Here is an 18,822-nt window from a genome sequence, read left to right as displayed (position 1 = left end):
GGTTTGAACGGGTACCCAGAGAAAACACCCCCGGCTCCTTTCCTAAGAGCACTTCGGGAGTGCTAAGTCCCCTTTGCAGCTTTTCCTCAAACACGTTCCTCAAAAAGGCCGGCAGAACGCCGTACAGCTGAACTTCCACCCATCCCCGCTATTTCGACCCGGTCCCGTTTTATAGGACAGATTCAGAGAACCTTTATTTAGCGAATAAAAGTTTAAAGCCGAAGGTTATTTATGGCTCCACAGAGATAAGTCCTGAGTGGCTATTTAGAAGCACGTGATTCCAATAAACTTTGTTTTATGGCTTGAGAGTTGACAAGCCAAAATATAATTCCCACCATAAATTAGTTTAAGAGCATACAAGTGCAGATGCTTTCGTTCCTGGAAGCAGTAATGGGGAAAGTGTTAGCAGGGAACCGTCGGCGGAATGCGACCGTGCAGGCACCTCTGCTCCCGGGTCCCCCAGGCCGCGGGGGGAGCGCACAGTAAGTCCGCTAGCAGCCTCCCCTCCGCCGCCGCGCTCGGGCTCTCGGGACCCGGGCAGCTCCGGGGAGCGGGCGGCAGCGCGGAGCAGCTCTGCCGGGGAACGGGCAGGTACCGCTCAGGTGGCTGCGGCTGCGCCGGGATGAGCCGGCTGCCCTGTCTCTGAGATTTCTGAATTTTATGGGGTTTCTTAAATGGACAGAAGCCTGCTTTTTTTTTCTTTTTTTTTCTTTTTTTTTTTTTTTTTTAATAATAATAATAGTAAAAAAACCAAACCCATTTCTTTTAATAAAAATTGAAGGAGATAAAAGGAAAGGCTCGGTAAGGGAGTGCTTAGTGCCAAAATGCTGATATTAATCCACTCTTCTCGCAGGCTATGAATGTTATCTAGAGTGGGGAGAACTTAAAAACAGAAGAAAAAAAGGAAAAAAGAAATTTACAAGAAAGGTGTTGGGAAACTCTGTACAGTGAACTATTGATAACAAGGCAATTGCTCTGAGTTTAATACAATAACTCGCCAAGATATCGTAGGAAGGCAATACAGGAGATGAAAAATCGCTTACAGAAAAGAACACCCCCCAGTAGTATTTGCTTTTAAATATACGGCGCATTTCAGGAGCATTAGACTAAGCGTGTGGACTTGTTTCCTTATGTGATCTTTGAATATAATTAATAAAATATTTGAAGGAAAGTTCAAGTCAGATCTATCTTTCTATAATGCAAACAAAGACGCATGTCTCGTGGTTACTGGTAGGTTAATTAGGTGATCTTAAAAGAGATCTATCTTGGAGTAATCCGATATTTATTCTAATAAAATTGTAGGTCTTTCTGTGTTTAGCACGGATATAATGCTGCATGGTGTATTTCGTGGGTGATGGTTTGGCAAAGGTGATCTGAATGTGACTGGATTCCCACCGAACAAAACAAAAAAAGGCCTTTGTTATTCTTTTCCATTAGTGAAAGAGGGAGGTCTGGCTCTTCATTTCTTTAGAAATTATCCGGTATAAAATTTTGACTATGAATATTAAAAGTGAAAGATCATACCCTAGGCACAGGGAAAACATGTATTCATAAAAAACTGCCTGAATGCAACGTGGTCCTCATCTGGAAAGGGCTTCCATCCCACCACTCCTCTGCTTGCAGGATTTACCACCAGCTCCTCTCTGCCTTCATCTGTCAAACGTGGTTTGTAACTGTTCTCCAGAAATATCACCCGTGTGTGGAATACAACAGTAACAAACGTTTTTATTGCAACAGGTTCTGCAGCATGGAAGAACGTCCACAGTAAGTGACCTTTTATTTCTTGTAGCGTTTGTGTTATTCGAAAGTCCTGGTTCCTCCCTTCAGACCGAAAAAAACCCCCCAGACTATAAATCCTGATGAATACTTCTTCCCTCTTATCTCCCTCCTCAAAAAAAAAAAAAAAAAAAAAAAAAAATTAAAAAAGAAAGAAAGGACTATGTCAGCATGTGAAGATTCTTGAGGAGTCAGTTTGTGGTACCATGTCATAATCCTGGCTAGCATTAAAAGCAGAGGTGCAGTCTCCTGGGAGTTTATTACAAGGCTGTACAGGTGTCGTCCTGCTTTTAAGCTCTCCAAAGCAATTAGCAGCGTTTCCATTTTAACTCGGCGGGACTGTACAGCGCCTCCCTGTGCAGAGCCCGGAGGGATCACGTTGTTTCCCAGCACCTCATACCCCTGGCTACCCCCAGTCTTTTCTCCAGACGGGGTCCCAGGCAGATCCGTGCCTGCTCTCTGGTGCTCCCCTCGTTTGGCACACACTGCCGGCTGGCTGAAGGAGGCTGCAGGGGCTGGGGCGCTCAGCCCGGCCGGGGCAGCCCAGCCGCAGCCTGCTTCTGCGGGCAGTAGAGCTGATCTGCTGCAATGACATGTCTCGGGGCAAAGGAGACTCTAACGTGGATTTAAATGCTGTGAAGGCGCGGAATGGAATGGGTGTCAGAGCTTAGGAGGGCAATCTTTTACTCTAGGGATTTTCGCATCCCAGAGGGTCTTGCCTGAGCCAGGGGGGACCGAGGGAAGGGCAGAAGATCAGTGTGCATCAGGAAATGCTGTAGAACCTTTCTGGCTCCAGTGAGGAACTAAATTCATTGGTCCTGGTTCTCCAGGCTGAGTCCGGCTTGTCTCTCAAAGAGGGAAAGAAAGCCTGCGATATTTGGAGATTCATTAGGTTGTATATTGCCCTTCCCGCTTCTGCCAGCCCCTCTCTGACCCGGAGCATGTAAAGGAGAGGAGTGTTTGCGTGTGTGCTTGTTTGCGTTTCCCTGCTTCCTCTCCCTGTTTCCTGACAAATAATCTGTTTCACTATATATGCCAAGCTTCTCCTGCGTTTTTTTTGTCTTCCGTTGCAATATTGGTTTTCGGGTCCTATAAATACGAACTAAAGAATCGCCTCCAGCGTTGCAATTTTAATTGTGTTCCATAGGTAACTTTCCTCCCCCCATAGCTCAGTCCTGTGCTACGTAGACGCCCTTGGCATTTTATTACAGGGTCGGCCCTAAATGTATGGATTACTTGTTTTCTGCCATCGTACATTTAGCATACTGATTATAAACCAGAATACAAAAAGGCTGATGGATCAAAAGTATTTTGTATGGGCAGTTGAACAGGAGGTGAATATATAACGCTTTTGTTCATCAATAACTCTTTGGCTTTGACCTGTCTGAGCAAGTCGTGCAATAAGGTGAAACGCAGGTCACAGCGTCTAACAAATATGAAAATGTGTAGTATTAAGCAGAACGGGGAGCTGCTGCTTCCCCAGCTCCATCGCTACTCCCTGGGCAGCTCTCGGAGGGCTTGTCCGCTCCTGGGGCTGCCCCAAATGATAGCTGGCTTTGGGGGGCGGAGGGGAGTTACCCTGCCACTTCAGCCGACTGGTTAATAACCCCCGCTAGGGCGGGGGAGTATCCCCCCCTTCCCTCAGAGAAAGGATGAGAAAGAGGAGAGAGATGCTGGAAATAGTTGGGTGGGGATTTGAAGAATCCGGGGGGAGATTAAGGACATAAAGTCGTTTTGAGTTGCACTTGCTGTGAAGAAGGCACCACCGCAGTGGTAAGAAAGCAGACGTTTAAAAATAGCATCTTCCCAGCTCAGGCAGCTGGGATTTGGAGCCAGCCCAACAACCCGGTACACATCGCTCGGATAAGCGCAACACCCCCAAATCTGCCCTCCGCAGTGGTTGGATGTATCACACCCGCACCATTATTTGTCCTTATGGTGCCTGTTTTAAATAGTAGAAGGAGAAGAGGTTGACCGCAGGACAGCAGTGAGGAGCTGGGTCAGACACAATTCATGAACTTTTGTACTCCTGTGTGCCGCTGTCGACAAAGTAAAAATAATGAAACTTTGTGATATGTTTGTAAATGATTTCGGCTGACCTCTCGCCCTGCCCTTCACCATAAACGCTACGGCAGGGAAAACCTGGGAGGGTGCGAGGCTGAGGCTCGCAGGCAGATCGCGGGGATAATAGCTAGACCAGCATAATAGGATGAAGGTAAATTTGGAAACTCTCTTTTTCCCGAGAGCAACTAACTCCAGCTTTTCATCTCATCTCTTTCACCAACCGCTGTTTCTGTTGTCGGCTGTTTTACCTCTGTTTCGATTTTTTATAAATTCTTTTTTATTTTGGGGGGATTTCTAATTATGGAGAATCTCTTCAGATTCGTGTTAGCTTAAATATTTAAAGACTCCTTACTAAATTACTTTAACCATTATTATTCTAAATAGCGCAATTTGACTGACCACGTCCATTTTCCATAGCGAGGATGTAAATGGCAGAGAATTTAAAGAAAGCGGCAGGTCTTTCTGAGAATTTGGTAGGCGAAATTCGTCGCTATGAATTGGTGGAGGGTCGTATAGCTCTATTGCAGCAATAATAACAAGCGTGAATCTTTTCTGAAATCCTACCTTCCTGCAAATCTGTATTTCAGAACTGAGTCCCAGCAGAATAGTTTGCATTCCTCAGAAGACAGTAAGAGACTAAGAGAATTGCAAAGACCTGCTATATTGTAGATGAAAACAGAATGTTATTACGTTGTCTATATATACCCTGTAGAACCGAATTTGTGTGATATTCATATAGTCACAGATTCGATTCTAGGGGAATATATGGTCGATGCAAAAACTTCACCTTTCTGCAAATGGTTAGAAGCTAAAATACTGGCGGAATCAAGAGGCATGTGCGTGCTGAACATTCAGAAATTATAAAAGTTTTGCTGCCTCGCTCCCATTCGCTAGGTTTTAGGACGTTTCTTTAAACTTCAGTTGTCGTTCAGTCCTAACTCTCACTGACAATCTATGAATTTAAACAGTTAAAGTCACCAGAAGTTACAAATTTTCTGGGGGAAAAAAAAAAGAAAAAGATATTATCTACCAATCAGTGAATGAGTCTTTCATAAGATACTCATAAATTAGCTAGATATGGCAGACGTTAGCAAAATTTCCCTGTCAAGGGTCCAGATCGCATCAAAATATTTACGACAGCACCAAAAGCAGCATTCGCCTCAATGGAATGTATTTACTTGTGCTTCAGGAATGATATTGATGAATGAAGACCGAATTTATCTCATTAAACCCGTGATATTTTTAACCTAATTAAATGACGTCTCCAGTTCAATTGATTGAACTTTAGTGGTTAAAAGTGAACTCTTTCTTGCCATCTGTATGATTTTACATACATACGTGTATGGATTTATAAATACAAGTTGGCGTTTGCGTCTGTGCACGCACATGTATGCACACGTATATATTGAGGCTTGAAAGTGAATGAGAAGTTACTGATTGCCTAATTTTATTCAGCAGAACTAAATTCTGGTAACTTTTGGATGACCTCTGCCAGACAAAGACAGGACAGATCTATTGTACATCATATTACCCTCTTCTTTGATGGCTTTTCTTTTCCTCGCCTGCTTATCAGTTTCTTCCCTTTTAACCCCGCTTCAGCTCATCGCTCTGTATATTCCTTTCGATTCTTTTTCTTATTTTATTTAAAGCGAAGTACCGAGCCCCGGTGGCGATCCCGGCTGGTAGATCTGAGGGCAGGGCAGCGTTCCCCGGGGCTGGGGGAAGCCGGCTCAGACAAAAGGCTGTGGGCAGGGCAGCGGCCGCCGCCCCGGGGTACCCCTACACCTCCGGTACCTGGTTTGCGGGTGCGGCCCGCCGGAGAGGGGGGTCACTCGCTTAGAGGGATGTTATTGAGTGGAATCGCTGGAAATGCGGGGAAATGCGGCGGTGGGCGCCCGGCTCCCCATTGGCCGGGCCGGTCACATGCCCGCCTAACTTTATTCAGTTGACAGCAAGTAGGAGGGCTCTATGGCAGGGGAAAAAAAGACAACACGAGAAAAATTAGTATTTTCTACCTTCAGAAATTAATGGCCATGAGTTCGTATATGGTGAACTCTAAGTATGTGGATCCCAAATTTCCTCCTTGTGAGGAATATTTGCAGAATAGCTACTTAGGCGAGCAGGAGGCCGAGTACTACAGTGCCTCGCAGGGCTCTGATTTCCAGCACCAGGGACTCTACCCACGGTCAAACTACAGCGAGCAGCCCTTTAGCTGTAGCAATGCCCAGGGCTCTGCCGGGCAGCCGCGGGGTCACGGACAGGAGCAATCCGGCCCGGCGAGCCACTTCCCCGGCCCAGCAGAGCATTGTCCACCGCCTCCAATGTCCAACTCGCGAGCCTGCAGCCAGCAGCCGGCCCTCAAACCCCCAAACGGCTCCGCACTTAAGCAGCCAGCAGTAGTTTATCCCTGGATGAAGAAAGTCCATGTTAACTCGGGTAAGGATCCTCTTCTTACTTTGCTCTTCTACCCTGCTTCCGATCGTCCTCAGCGGCGCTCTCCCGCGTCCCCGCCAGGCTCGTGGGCGAGCTTTTTAAACCGAGGTGGCCAATTACACTCGCCATAAATTTTTATTGCTGAGGAAATAGGCCCTTGGCCATGCGGGGCTTTGCCGTGCAGGATAAAACTCCATTTTAGGAGCCTTCTAGAGGCTCCCAGCCTACCTAGCTGCGTGTGCCCGTAGTGCCTGCCTCAAACGAGGGGGAAAGCAGCCCGGCTATTGTAAGCAACTGGGACGAATCCAGCTCGGCCACATGCTCGCAGCTCGTAAGGTTTTCTTTTGTAAAGTCGGACCGGCAAGTCAAGATTAGCTTTGTAAAAGTTCTCCGTATTTTTTTCCCAGTGAATCCCAATTACAACGGAGGGGAACCTAAACGCTCCCGCACAGCTTACACCAGACAGCAAGTCCTAGAACTGGAAAAAGAATTTCATTTTAACAGGTACCTGACCAGGCGCCGCCGTATCGAGATAGCCCACACTTTGTGTCTCTCTGAGCGCCAGATCAAGATCTGGTTTCAGAACAGAAGAATGAAGTGGAAAAAAGATCACAAACTGCCCAACACGAAGGGCAGATCTTCTTCCTCTGGTTCAAACCCCCATTTACAAACTGGTTCCAAGGACCATCAGACTGACTTGACAACTTTGTAGAAGAGGTTAAATTTTCCATTTCATCCTTCGCTTCTGACCAGTACTGTACATAACTGACACTGCCCAAGCAGAACCTGCATGTAGCAGCTAAGGACACGAGAAACTGTCATCTTTCTTTAAGGTACTGTTGTACAAAGGAGACAAAATGACGCTACTGTGGACTTTATTTTATTTGCCTCTGCTAGCACAACCTAAAAAAAGGAAAACAAAAGAAAAAAAAAAAAAGGGGAAAGAAAGAGAGAGGGAAAAACAAACAAACAAATCATCGTGCAGGCAGTGGGAACTGGGAAAATATTAAATGAGACCTTCTGTCCTTAAAAATAATAAATCATTGAAAATGAAACTGTCCTGTGTTTCAGTTTTGAATTCTGAAGTGAAGATTGGATGCTTTATTCTGGGATTTATACTTTTAATTGTGTTTCTGTCCCATGTAATTTCGGGAGGATGCATTTTGGGCAAGTTGAGGACAGGAAATTCATAGCATAGTCTTTTATTCGAACATAAAGACTAGTAACAGTGAACTTTTTTTTTTTTTTTTTTTTTTTTTGGTGCTGCTTTACCTTTCTCGGTGTAATGAAAATTCTTGCTCATTTCCATAACGTCTCAGAAAGTGTGCATAGAAATGAAGCGAAAACGGGTTATTTTGTGTTCTGGTAATGTTCGTGTATTTATTTATTTGTTACATGGAAGAATGAAGACAAAAAGAAAAATAGTCAAACCAAAAACGAGGAAGGGGAGCTGAAATGTAGTATTTTTCCTTCCCAGTCTTCTGAACACATATGTAATGTTTACTTGTCTTGAACGTACACAACTTTTCCCCGGTTTTTTTTTTTTTTATTTCCTTCTTTGTGAATAGGAAAAGCGTCCCTGCTCCTTACCGTGTGCCATCCAGAGCTAACAGGCTTGAAATCTGTTTCCAAAGTCTGCTCTGTTCAGCGCTGTGCTTTAAACCATCGATACCTCATTTAAAAATGGAAAGAAAAAAAAGAAAAAGGAAAGAGGGGAGACCACAAAAAACAACCCCACAAAAAACAGCAACCCAGACTCAAAAATTAATGTGATTTCTCATATAAACTGAGCCATTCAAAGCTGAAAACTGAACATATTCTTTCAATCAGATTTAAAATTTATTTTCTGCTAGATAGAGGTAGTTCATGTGGGTTGCTGCTTTGTTTTGTTTTGGGATTTTTTGGTTTATTTTGGGGTTTTATGGCTTTGGTTTGTTTAGTTTTTAGGATTGGGTGGATTTTTTAAGATTAGGTGGGTGTTTTTTTTCTTCTGGTGGGTTTTTATGGGGTTTTTTTGTTGGTTTTTTTTTTTTTTTTTTAGAACAGTGATTGTTTTTAAGCAAAAATGACACATGACCGCAATGGCTGGAAATCCCAGCAAGTTGCTTTCAGGAAAGACGAAAGGTTTGGATGGGAGCAGAGCTTGTCTAATACCCACGAATTTGTCCCTGACTGCTGGTTGCCAAAGTTTTAGAGCGCTCTAACTACGAAATCAAACCAAACCAGCTCCCTGAGCCACTTACACCTCCGCTCAGGTTTTAAAGCTCAGCCCTTATCTCCTGTAGCCTCAGGGCAGCCTAGGAGAGGGGACCATGTAGCCAAAATTGTAACGAGGTGATCCCTTTAATAAAGAGAAAAGTGGAGAAGAAGGAAACTCATAGCAAACACTGAAGGGAGGTGGAAAGAGCAAGGGTGAGTTAATGTGTCCTTCTCCAGGCTGGATGCTTCCCACTGAGAACTCACGGCTCTCTGGGCTCGCTCGGGAAAACACTGGCCAAAATGGGCTTGAATTAATTCGAAAATAAAAGGCGAGCTTTTCAACAAGAGTGTATTCGGCAACGTTAACTGTGGCCAGCAGTTAATTTCTGCCCTTTTCTCATCCCTTGAAGTCCGCAAAGTGTCTTTAAGACTTGGTCTTTTGTTTTAGAGCCTGGAGAAAACTCTTTGTTCTTCCTTAGGGTTAGCCCAGTTCTCAGACTTGCACATGGCAATACTTGAATATCTCCACGTCGTGATATTAAAGATGGATATTCCCGCATTATTCGCATCATTGTTTCTATGACAAAAAGCACCGAGTTCATACATAGTAAAGACGTCTTTTTTCTGACGCCTTCACGTTGAGAAGCTGAAAAGGTATTTTACTGAAGTTCGGCTAAATTGCAGGAACAGGTTCACCCAGAGGACAAATTTTCTATTCGATTAGTTGTATTTCAGCCGGGAAGAGTGACCTCTAAACCCTTAACCTTTTGGACCCAAACTACCCTTCCCTTTCTCTAGCATGGAGAGCAGCTAGCAGCAGCGCTTGAGGAGGGAATTCCTGAGACAAGTTTTCAAGTTTTGCTTCACCAGGTTCCTGCAGTAGTGTCCTTTCCTCTACAGAGGTGTTCAAAGCCGCCCTTTTGCTCTCCGTACATATCTATTAAGATAAAGAAGAAAAAAGGGTGTGGGGAACTAAAATCCCTCTAGCTGCCCTTCTTGAAAATCCTCTGCCCGGACCCCCGCTGTTTTCTTAAAGTCTGATAAGTTGGCTGCGAGCAGGGCAAAAGTGTTATTCCAGAGAGTGCTACCAACTTTGGCATCTGTGGTACAGTTCTGGAAAATAATGGCCTTGGATAAGCAAATCCTTGCTTTGTGCTTCTAATCAACCGAGATGGCTCCCGAAGTTAAAGGACCAACTTCTGCTCCCAGATTTCCTTCCCCCGCCCACTGAAGTCAAACAGGCATGTAGCTGCGAGCAGAATTTGTCTCATTGTCTTTTGAAATGTTAATAACTCCAGGACGAGTGTTGGCTTCAGCAGGCACAGCTCTTACAAGCCTGTTTGCAAGTCCCCTTTGAGCGAGGCTGGAGCACTGTAGGTTTGCATAGGTGTAATTGCACCGTAAGATCGGAGAATATGTGAAGTGGAGACAGAGGGTACCAAACAGAAACAGTTTCCAGCTGCCAGTGCTCTGAATGGTCAGGAATGTCTGTAATAATGACCAAGAGCACCCACTGGTCCTTATCTCCCGTGCAAACCGAACCTGAGGTTTTTGGGGTTTATTTTAATGGTTGTAACCCTCCTCCAGAGTTATTTTTTGTATTAAGGGAAGCTGGTTATTTTTGTTTAGCACGGGTGAATGTTGTGCATTGGAGCCTTTGTTAAACGGTCGTATTGTCTAGCACTACTCTCATCTCTGTTAAAGTGTGATGGTTTTTATGGACTTTGCTGATGTTTTGCTGCCATTCATTAAAGCGTTATTTATACTAACTGTCGCCTGTAGTTTTGATGTAAGCCCTCCACATATTTTTGAAATAATAAAAGGTGTAGTGAAATAGATTCTGGTTTGTACCTTGAACAAGCAGTCCTTACAAGGTGGGTCTTTCTTCTGTGAAAATGCTGGTTCCTCCCATCATTACAGTGTTAAAAGATGAGTGACTCTGCATAGCATCCTTCCAAATGTCCCTTTGAACAGGTTTGCTGTTTGCCTCAGCCATAATGGTGTGACTCTAGGCCAAGCTGGAGTCTATATTTACTTTTGGGCTGCAGTTAAAAGTGCCTGTCATCCATTTGCTGCTGCTTTGCATTTAACAAGCCCTCCTAGAATGACTCCTGGATTTGTGCATGTGTGGTAGGAGGCGAGGAGCCACACCTGAAGCCACCTCGGTGCCCACACAGATATGTGTCTTTTAGGTGAGTCCTGGAAAGAATCAATTAAATTAAGAAATGGAAATTCGAAATTACAGTGCAGAGAGTAGCTTTTCCTGAGCAGTAACTCTCATTTTCACAGCGGATACAAAAGAAAGATCACAAGAAAACACAATTTGGAGACTTTAAAGTTTGTCGTGCACCCATGGCAATCATATTTTTTTTTCTTCCCAGCGTAAGCATCTCAGACAATAACACAAGCAACTAGCCAGGAGAAGTCGATTGCACTATTTTTGTCATAAGTACTTGTCAGTGAGGGCTTGTCCTCTCCTGGAGCGTGGTCAAGGCACGGGTCCAAAAACACAGTCTCTGGCTCAGGCCGGGCAGGGAGTGGGGTGCCCAGCAGAAAGCACGTGCCCTTACTGCCCAAGTGCACTGAGGGGAGGCTGGGGTTGCCTTCCTAAGCACACACTCGCTAAGTTTAAATATTGAGGCATATCTTGTGATCATACTTTCCCTCTCTGCTGTTTAATGGCTCCTCCTGTTACTCCCGATACATCAATACAGTTCTGTATATTATATCACCACTAGTCGTTAAGGTAAGGATGAAGAGGAAAGGCAGAGTCAATAGCAAACCCCACAGACTGTACAGTACTGTAAATAGGGACCTCTCGGTGCAGAGCCACACTGCTTCCAACGGCCATGTTTGTTAGCCCTTTCCCCTGATTCTTTTTTCCTTTTTTTTTTTTTTTTTTTTTTTCCCCCTCCTTCCCCCCAAGCCTAGAGACCAAAATAATCTTGCTAGGAACAGTCATAACAGGCAGAATTTCAAAGTGCAAGGAAGATGATAAGAATAGATTTCTACAAGTCCTGACCACGTGATTTGCGAAATAATTAATTCAGCACGTCCCTTAAGAAACACGGAGTCGTCATTAATCTGCCAAGCAAAGGACTCTATCAGACTTGAAAACTGAAGAGATCCCAAGAATATAATATACAAAGGGTGCCGTCCCTCTCCCTGCACACCTAGCTCTTTGGTAGCTGCTGAAAAAGAGAAGCCCGGTACGTAAATATTTTTTACTTTTATTCCTCCTTATTTAAGCCTTAATGAACTCAGCTGTCAAACACTTGACAAATAGGGCACGCTGCTTCCTGATTTCCAGCGCGGCAGCGGCCGGGAACCGGACCGGGCGCAAGCGATGACCTTTGCTTCCCAGGGAGCGGAGGAAAGAGGACGAGCGCGGAGAGCCGCGGAGCGCCGCGGAGCGGGGAGGCTGATGGCCAGCCCGCCTCCCGGAGCGGCGGCTGCCCGCGCGGGGAGGCGCGGAGCGGAGCGGAGCGGAGGAAACAATGCGGCTGTCAAGGCAGCCGCTGCCCGGTCCCAGCGGCGGGGAAAGGCCCTCGGCTCCTTCGCCAGCGGGGTCGTAAATTTTGCCGCGAGTCTTTGACAGCGGGGCTGGAGCCAGCGCCGGGCGCGCCCCTGCCCCGCCGCCCGCACAAAGGCCGGCTCCGGCTCCGGCCCCGCTGCCCCGGCCGCTCCTGCCCCGGCCCCGCTGCCCCGGCCGCTCCTGCCCCGGCCCCGCTGCCCCGGCAGCTCCTGCCCCTCCGCACGGCTCGGGGCTGCCCGGGAGTCCGGGCGCATCCAGCCCCCGAGCGGGCATGCCGGCTTGCAAATCCTCGATCAATAGCCCGGACTGGGGAAAAATCGCGGTTTTGTTTTTATACAAAGCCACTCTCTGTAAACTCCATAGAATACGGACGAGTCTGAGATTTCTCCGTGAAATCCCGGTCAGCTGGAGATACCTTCTGCAAACAGGATATTCTTTATTATCCCTTGCTGGAGTAATTTCTAAAAACCCTAGATTGTAGCTTTTTATTGCTTCCGTTTCAGTGGCAGGACAGAGACAAAGTTTCCTATGTTATGAATTATACATTCAAACAATAACACATTAATTCAATTATTCAAAAATGACAAATGTTTATGTGTTGTGGTAGTGACTAAGGAACAGATTTGCTACTTCACGAGAACTCCTACATTTTTATCAATGAAGTTTTATATTATCCTATTGGGCCAAGAAAGAAACCCAACTCCACCAAGACAAGCAGTAAAATGGACCTGAACATAAATCGCAACCCTTTCATAAGAGCGTTTATTCTCGCATATAGCCCGGGCTATTTTATCAGTTTGACAATTGCCGGAGTTGTTGTTATAAATCATCATAAGTAATTCCTGAAAGGGTGCGAGGCTGCTGGGGGGCGGGCGGAGACTGTAAATCTTTCTGTTTTATTGCTCTATGAACATATGCTCCGATTGAAGAAGTCTTAGATCCTTTACTGGAGACAAATTCGCGCAAAGCTGGAGTCCCACCAGCCAAAGGATTAACATTTCCTTAATACTTTTTCAGTCCCCTTTACAATATCTTAATTCTGGTGGTAGTGGCGAAAGTGCTCCTTTCTTTCAGCTGTCCTCCATTTTCACGTTAAATTTGTGAGGTTTTTTTATTTTTATTTTTTATTTTTTCCTCCCGGCGTTTTTCTTTTTCTTTTTCTTTTTTTTTTTTTTTTTAAGCACTAGACTGAAAAGACACCAAAGGGCTGTGAGGCTTTCTCCGGGGGGTTCCGAACTTCCCTCCAAAAAGGCATTTTCTTCTGAATCCTCTTCGTGTTCTTTGCTCGTGTCCAGCTTTTCCTCTCGCACTTTTGTGTAGGAAGCTAAAGACCTCTCCGTCATCCAAAATGTCTAAACAGCGGCCAGAATTATGTTCGGCTTTGTGTGCATGTACACAAGTATGCAGAACACGCTGTGCGTGTAGGGGTTGCTGTATGTACACACAGACACGCGAGCGCGGGGGGCTCGGCAAAACTACCCAGCCACCAAAATATATGGCTGACTGAAAAGGATATAAAGAACCATTACCTCTTACTTGAGGCTAGATTTAAGTGCATCATTTCGAAGAAATATAGGATTATAAATCCGAAGCCATACACAATAATTTACATTGAACTTATGTTTCCATCACTGGACTCCAATCTTTTTATAACTGGTTTGCAAAGTCAGGAAAAGCAATGTAATTTAGATAAATGTTACAATGCACTTACGGTTAGTATTGTAAGGTAATACGTTACTGTCACATCCCCATGCTTTGGATGGTAATGAAATCATAGCAGATGTTAGATTAGGTGTGGTGTATTTATAGCTACAGATACCTTACCAAAAAAATCAAACAGAGAAGCTAATATATATATATATTTTTCTTTTGCCTAACTGGTATCATCGGGGAGCTTTGTGGGCCCACATGACAGATATACACAGAGTTTACTCCATGTCTCTTCATACACACAGAGCAGGGAGGCAGGCTCAGGGCAGACACACACACGCACAAATGTCATGAGGGTTTTTTCCTCCAAAGCTTGTTTAGCGTCCAGGCGGGGGTAGTTCCCGCTGCCCCGCATCTCCATGGTCCGGAGAAGGAGAAAGCAAAAAGTCGCGCACGCCAGCGGGCCCCAGCGCCTGTCCGCCAGAGCAGCGTTGCTGCGGAGCAGCCCCCGGCTCAGGCTCCCGGCCGCAGACGGTTCCAAATACCTCCTCCGTCTCCGCTGGGAATTTCTGCCCGCTGGGATCATCCCGCGGAATTCACCTTTTTCCCCTGCTCCGCCGGCCCCGCGGGGCGCGTAAGTGCGGGGGCCGCGGAGCGGAGCGGGACGAGAGCGGGCTGGGCAGCGCGGGCAGGGGCGCGGGGGCCGCCCGCCCCACGGGGCCCGGCACGGCAGCCCCGCTGCGCGGGGGCGCGGGGAGCGCGCCAGCCTCGGCCCCGGAGCGCTGCTCTGCGATCACGTGGGCCAATATGCCTGTATTTTAAGGCAGTGCCTATATTTCTGATTATAAAGGGATTTCTCCTGCTCGCCCCCAAAATTCATCAATGGCCGCACGATTTAAAACCAAAACAAAACAAGAGCCGGCCAATTGCTGTCGTTGGTTCCGGGAGGCTGATGGCTAAAGGGTTGTGTGTTGATTTTTTTTTTTTTTTTTTAAAAGCCCAACAAATTCCGATTTCCACTCGCTCTCTTTTATTGGTAGTTGAGCCTGAGCCTGTTTTCGTTCTATCGGGAATTCTGGTGTATGGAAATATTTGTAAAACCGCAAGATCAGGTTTTAGGAGAGTATTGTCTGCAGACAAAGGGTGAAGGATATATTCTAAGAACTGCAAGCGCAGATCCTGAAAAGTGAGGAACCCAGGTTTATGATAAATTGATACCCAGGTAAGCAACTGCATGACAAAAGGGGACGTTTAACCGCAGGGGCTGTATTATCTCCTTTACTCTGAAACGGTCTGGAATTTGTTTGCAATCTCTGCCCGTAGTGGCTGCAAATGTATGGAGTGGTCTCCACCTACTTGAACGTTTTAAGCTGTATCTTCTTTTCATTATGTTCTTTAAATAAAAAGTGAAGTCATTACCAAAAGCTAGGGGAATAGCTTTAATCCTATCCTTTCCCTAATTTTCGCTGGTTTCAGGAAGAGAATTACAAATAAGCAAACAAACGAGGGAGAGAACTTTGCTAGATGCTCCCGTTGCCAAAGTGAGGTTGAGCATCACGTTAATGCATTGCCGTGGTTAGCCGGGCAGGGGGTAGCCGTGTTGATTTGTAAAGGGCGATTTAAAATAGGCTCATCGGTAATGTAGCCCCTACATAGGATCTCTCAAATGTTCGTGCCAAATGTGTCTTCCCGAACGTTTTTCCCTGGCAGTGCATTCGTGTTCCTTAGTGGCTGTTGTTTTCCTTCCGCAGTAGTTTTAGTACTGCTGTTACCGGTATGCTCATGCCTTCGAGTTACACATGCTGTTTGAAGCACGGCTTGATATTTATCTACCGAGAAGTTTCTTGCCCTGCGTTTGTGTGGTTTGATCAATAAGGCGGTGGGAAGATGCCTGGGGGGGACCGCTGCCTCTCTGGGCGGACTGGGGGTCTGGAAGCGACCACACAGCCTCCCCGCAAACACTTACAGCTCAGCTCCCGCTTGGGCTGTTGCAACTAGTCCCACTCTCCCAGGAACGCCTGTTTCTACTGCCTGCTGGCTTGCCTGGAGCCCGGGTGAACTCTCGGTTATGTCTGTTGTAAAGCCCCTGCCTAAAGCCCAGCGTCGTGCTGTCGAGCAAGAAGAGTGTGTGTAAGGTTGGAACGGACCCTGCCCTCCCCGAGTCACCCGGGCGAGTCCTCGGCGGGGGTCTGAGTGCCCCGAAGGAAATAGGGTGGGAGGCCAGGGGAGAAGGAGAAAGTTAAGGTGTTCGTTTATTTATTTATTTATTATTTTCTGTTGCGTGTTGCTCTGCTCGATCAGAAGTTAAAAGCACTGAACATTTTTCTTAGCTGTATGCCTCCAAGCTGCTGGCCTGCCAAGTTAGTCAGCTGAATCCAATTACTGCAAGCAGCATTTCATTTGGCTCGATGGAAGCACTCACTTATAACTTCACCTAAAATTTCAATAATACCTATATTGGTCCCACGCCTGAATAATTCTAAAGATTTCCCTGGGTTCAGCTCTGGCAAAGTCCTCTCCGAGCGCTGGGAGACGAGCACAACCCCAGCGTGCCCAGACTCCTCTCTCTCCGCAGCACAAACTTTGGGGGTTATTCCTGTGGCCGTGGAAGTCTTGGTATTTGGCCAAGCTCTGGCTGAATAAAGCATGTCTAGAGCTAGAAGGCTATCGCTTGTGAGGCTGAGAAGCTGCTTCGGAAAGGGATGAGAAGTCGATAATTAATTAGGCACAAAATGAAAACTTACCGTGTTAATCAACAGCGGCTAACAATGACTCGGTTTGCAATATTATGATCTCTCCGCTCAGGGGCTAAGGTGCAACCCACTTTAGGTTGCCTTCATACACCGTGTAAAGTGCTATTTCTAATGAATTCTCTTTAAAAAAAATAAAGCACTTAAAGTTGACATACGCCCACGTGAATACATTATATAAGACGTTACCGGGACAGGCCCGGGCCAGGAACCTGAGCGAGCATCATGTGTAATCATGAAGCTCCACTTCCCTAACTCCGGTTTGCCAGCATAAATTAAGGTGATTTGGAAGGGGAATGTAGCATCCTACTGAGTTTGGTTAGGGAGAGAGAAGACTTGGTGGAAAGTTGTAAGGTCTGTTGTGTTGTGAGCTATCGGAGGCGCTTCCGTTGGTTGTTCATTAAGTGGTGAGTTATTGCTATATGAGCCAAAGGTCATTTCAAAGGCTTATGGTGGCTAGATATCGTCTTTATAATGACCTGAGCTTCTTTGTGGGGGATTTTCTGGCACTCTTTAAGTTCTTAAAGTCCTGCATCGACACACTGCACAGACAAAGGCAAAATACTCATTTCGAGACGCAAATGTTTGCAGCGCATTTTCAATGCTGGGACTTCTTCGCTTATCTTTCTCTCTCTCTTATTCGGTATCTGGGGGGACAAATGGAGAGAGACCCGGGCTAGCTTCGTTTCCGCGGGACTCCTCGCGGGCCGTGGGTGCGGGCGGCGGCAGAGATGCTTGTGATCCTCGAAGGTGCCCGCAGCTCCCCGCAAAGGCGCTCCCTTTACCCCCGTGCGCTGCCTCCCCTCGCCCCGGGCCGGGCTGGACCGGGCGCTCGGGAGGGCAGTCACGGTTCCCCGGCCGGTGCGCGGGGCCCGTCGGAGCGGCTGCCGCAGGCCGCCCTGCCCGGCTCCGACCTGCAACCGGAGTATTTTGCACGTTTGTTTGTTCCCCGTCTCTCTCAAAGCGTTATTAATAAATGAAGAGAAACATCTACCCTTTGTCTGGTAAAAGATCTGACGCGGACGGAGTGACACGGTGAGGGGCTGCGGACGAGATGTGCATTTATTAACAAAGTCCTAAGGAAGAAAGTCCAAAACAAAGCAGTTTCCGCTGAGAGTTATCACTTCTGTTGCAGGTCCGTGCCCGCGGATTATCCAAAGGAACCTGAAGATCCTACTCACACATTTAAAGTCAAAAATCAAGAAAAAACATAAGTTTGGTGAGTTCTTTAAATTTCCTTTTCCATCCATCACTCGCTTTCCCTATCGCGACAGGCCCGTCGCAGGGAGCAGAGCCCGGCCCCGGCCCCGGTCCCGGCCCAGGCCCGCCGAGCGGGGAGAGCTGCTCGATGGAAGCCGCCGGCGGTGGCACCCGGGGCGCGCCGCCGCCCCACACGTCAGATAAAGAGCAGCCCTCAGAAAGCCCCGCTGAAAGCCGCCCCTGCTCCGCGGGAGCAGAGCCGGGCTGGGGAGCAGCCGGGCCCGGCTGGGGAGCAGCCAAAGCCTGGAGCCAGCCGCGGGGAGCGGGTTGCTCCCCGGGGGGGCTCCGTAGCTGCTTTAAGAGGCCCCACGGCGGCCACCGCTCCGTGTCTCGCAGGGCCCCTTCGAGCTCCTCAGTGCTCTCAGTGCCTTCAAAGCCGAGAGAGACATCCCCTGGCTCAGGCGCAGCCCCAGCGGTGGGTGCCCAGCTGCCCTGCTTGCGGCCGGGTCCGGCGGCGGCTCCAGCGCTTTCCTTATATACAGGGCAGCCCCGGGCCGGCGGCCGGGAAACGTGCCGAGCGAGGGATTCTTTTGCCGGGCTCCCTCCTACGCGCCGGCTGCTTTGCACTTCTGAAAGTGCCGGGGCTTGGGAAGTGTTTTCCTTTTCATTCCTGGCCGGAGCGTTTACTGCCACGGCGCTAGCAGTCATAAATTTTGCTACAACCGCAATGACAGGTGCATTGATATGCACCCTGAGAGCTCCGGCTGCTTTAATAACCGCTTCGCTGGCCGCTCTCACCGCCTCTTATTTATTCGGTATCATATTAGATATTGATCCGAAGCAGAATTAAGTGTAGTGGAAGTTTTAGTAGAGAACCGCTTAATATGAAGGTGTCAGGAGGAAAGAGACCGGCAGTGCCGGGCCGGTGCCAGCCTGAGCCAGCCGGGTTCCGTGCAGACGCACGGGTGGATGCTTGGGCTCCCAGCTGCTCTCCAGGCAGAGCCGTGAGAGGGTCGGCATCCCCCAAAAATGCTGGAACCAGTGGCAGGACAAAAAGCCCCATTATCATGTGCAACGCCTAACAGTTCAGATGAGGTTAACCTTTCTGGAGAGGAGGAAGGGAAATCTGAAACACAGACATGGATACTTTGCGGTTTCCTACCCTCGGTGCCTCCAAGCCCACCTCCCACGGCTCGGCCTCACCATTTGGATGTC

General features: G+C 47.4%; 2 protein-coding genes across 5 annotated transcripts in view; both read left to right on the top strand.

Moving 5' to 3' along the window:
* Positions 1–18,822, top strand: part of HOXD3 (homeobox D3) — a 30,253-nt gene that overhangs the window by 6,467 nt on the left and 4,964 nt on the right. The window contains exons 1-3 of one of the 3 annotated variants that reach the window (XM_015635382.1): positions 424–482; positions 1,738–1,764; positions 17,543–17,626. The gene's annotated coding sequence lies outside the window, so the exon portion shown is untranslated. Of the gene's footprint in view, positions 1–423; positions 483–1,737; positions 1,765–17,542; positions 17,627–18,822 lie in introns of those variants that run through there. The other 2 variants (XM_015635384.2, XM_015635383.2) reach the window with 2 other exon arrangements.
* On the top strand, positions 347–7,323 carry HOXD4 (homeobox D4). Of its 2 annotated transcripts, XM_019007544.2 has the most exons (3): positions 347–482; positions 1,738–1,764; positions 6,681–7,323. In XM_019007544.2, the coding sequence occupies exons 1-3, from the start codon at positions 425–427 to the stop codon at positions 6,983–6,985; spliced, it is 390 nt and encodes a 129-aa protein (XP_018863089.1). In that variant the 5' UTR covers positions 347–424; the 3' UTR covers positions 6,986–7,323. The 2 variants fall into 2 exon arrangements, with proteins under 2 accessions (XP_018863089.1, XP_018863088.1); XM_019007543.2 differs by lacking the exons at positions 347–482; positions 1,738–1,764 and adding an exon at positions 1,924–6,276.

The sequence above is a fragment of the Parus major genome, chromosome 7 (assembly GCF_001522545.3).
Source record: "Parus major isolate Abel chromosome 7, Parus_major1.1, whole genome shotgun sequence".
Taxonomy (NCBI): domain Eukaryota; kingdom Metazoa; phylum Chordata; class Aves; order Passeriformes; family Paridae; genus Parus; species Parus major.
This window is presented reverse-complemented; position numbering and strand designations above follow the sequence as displayed.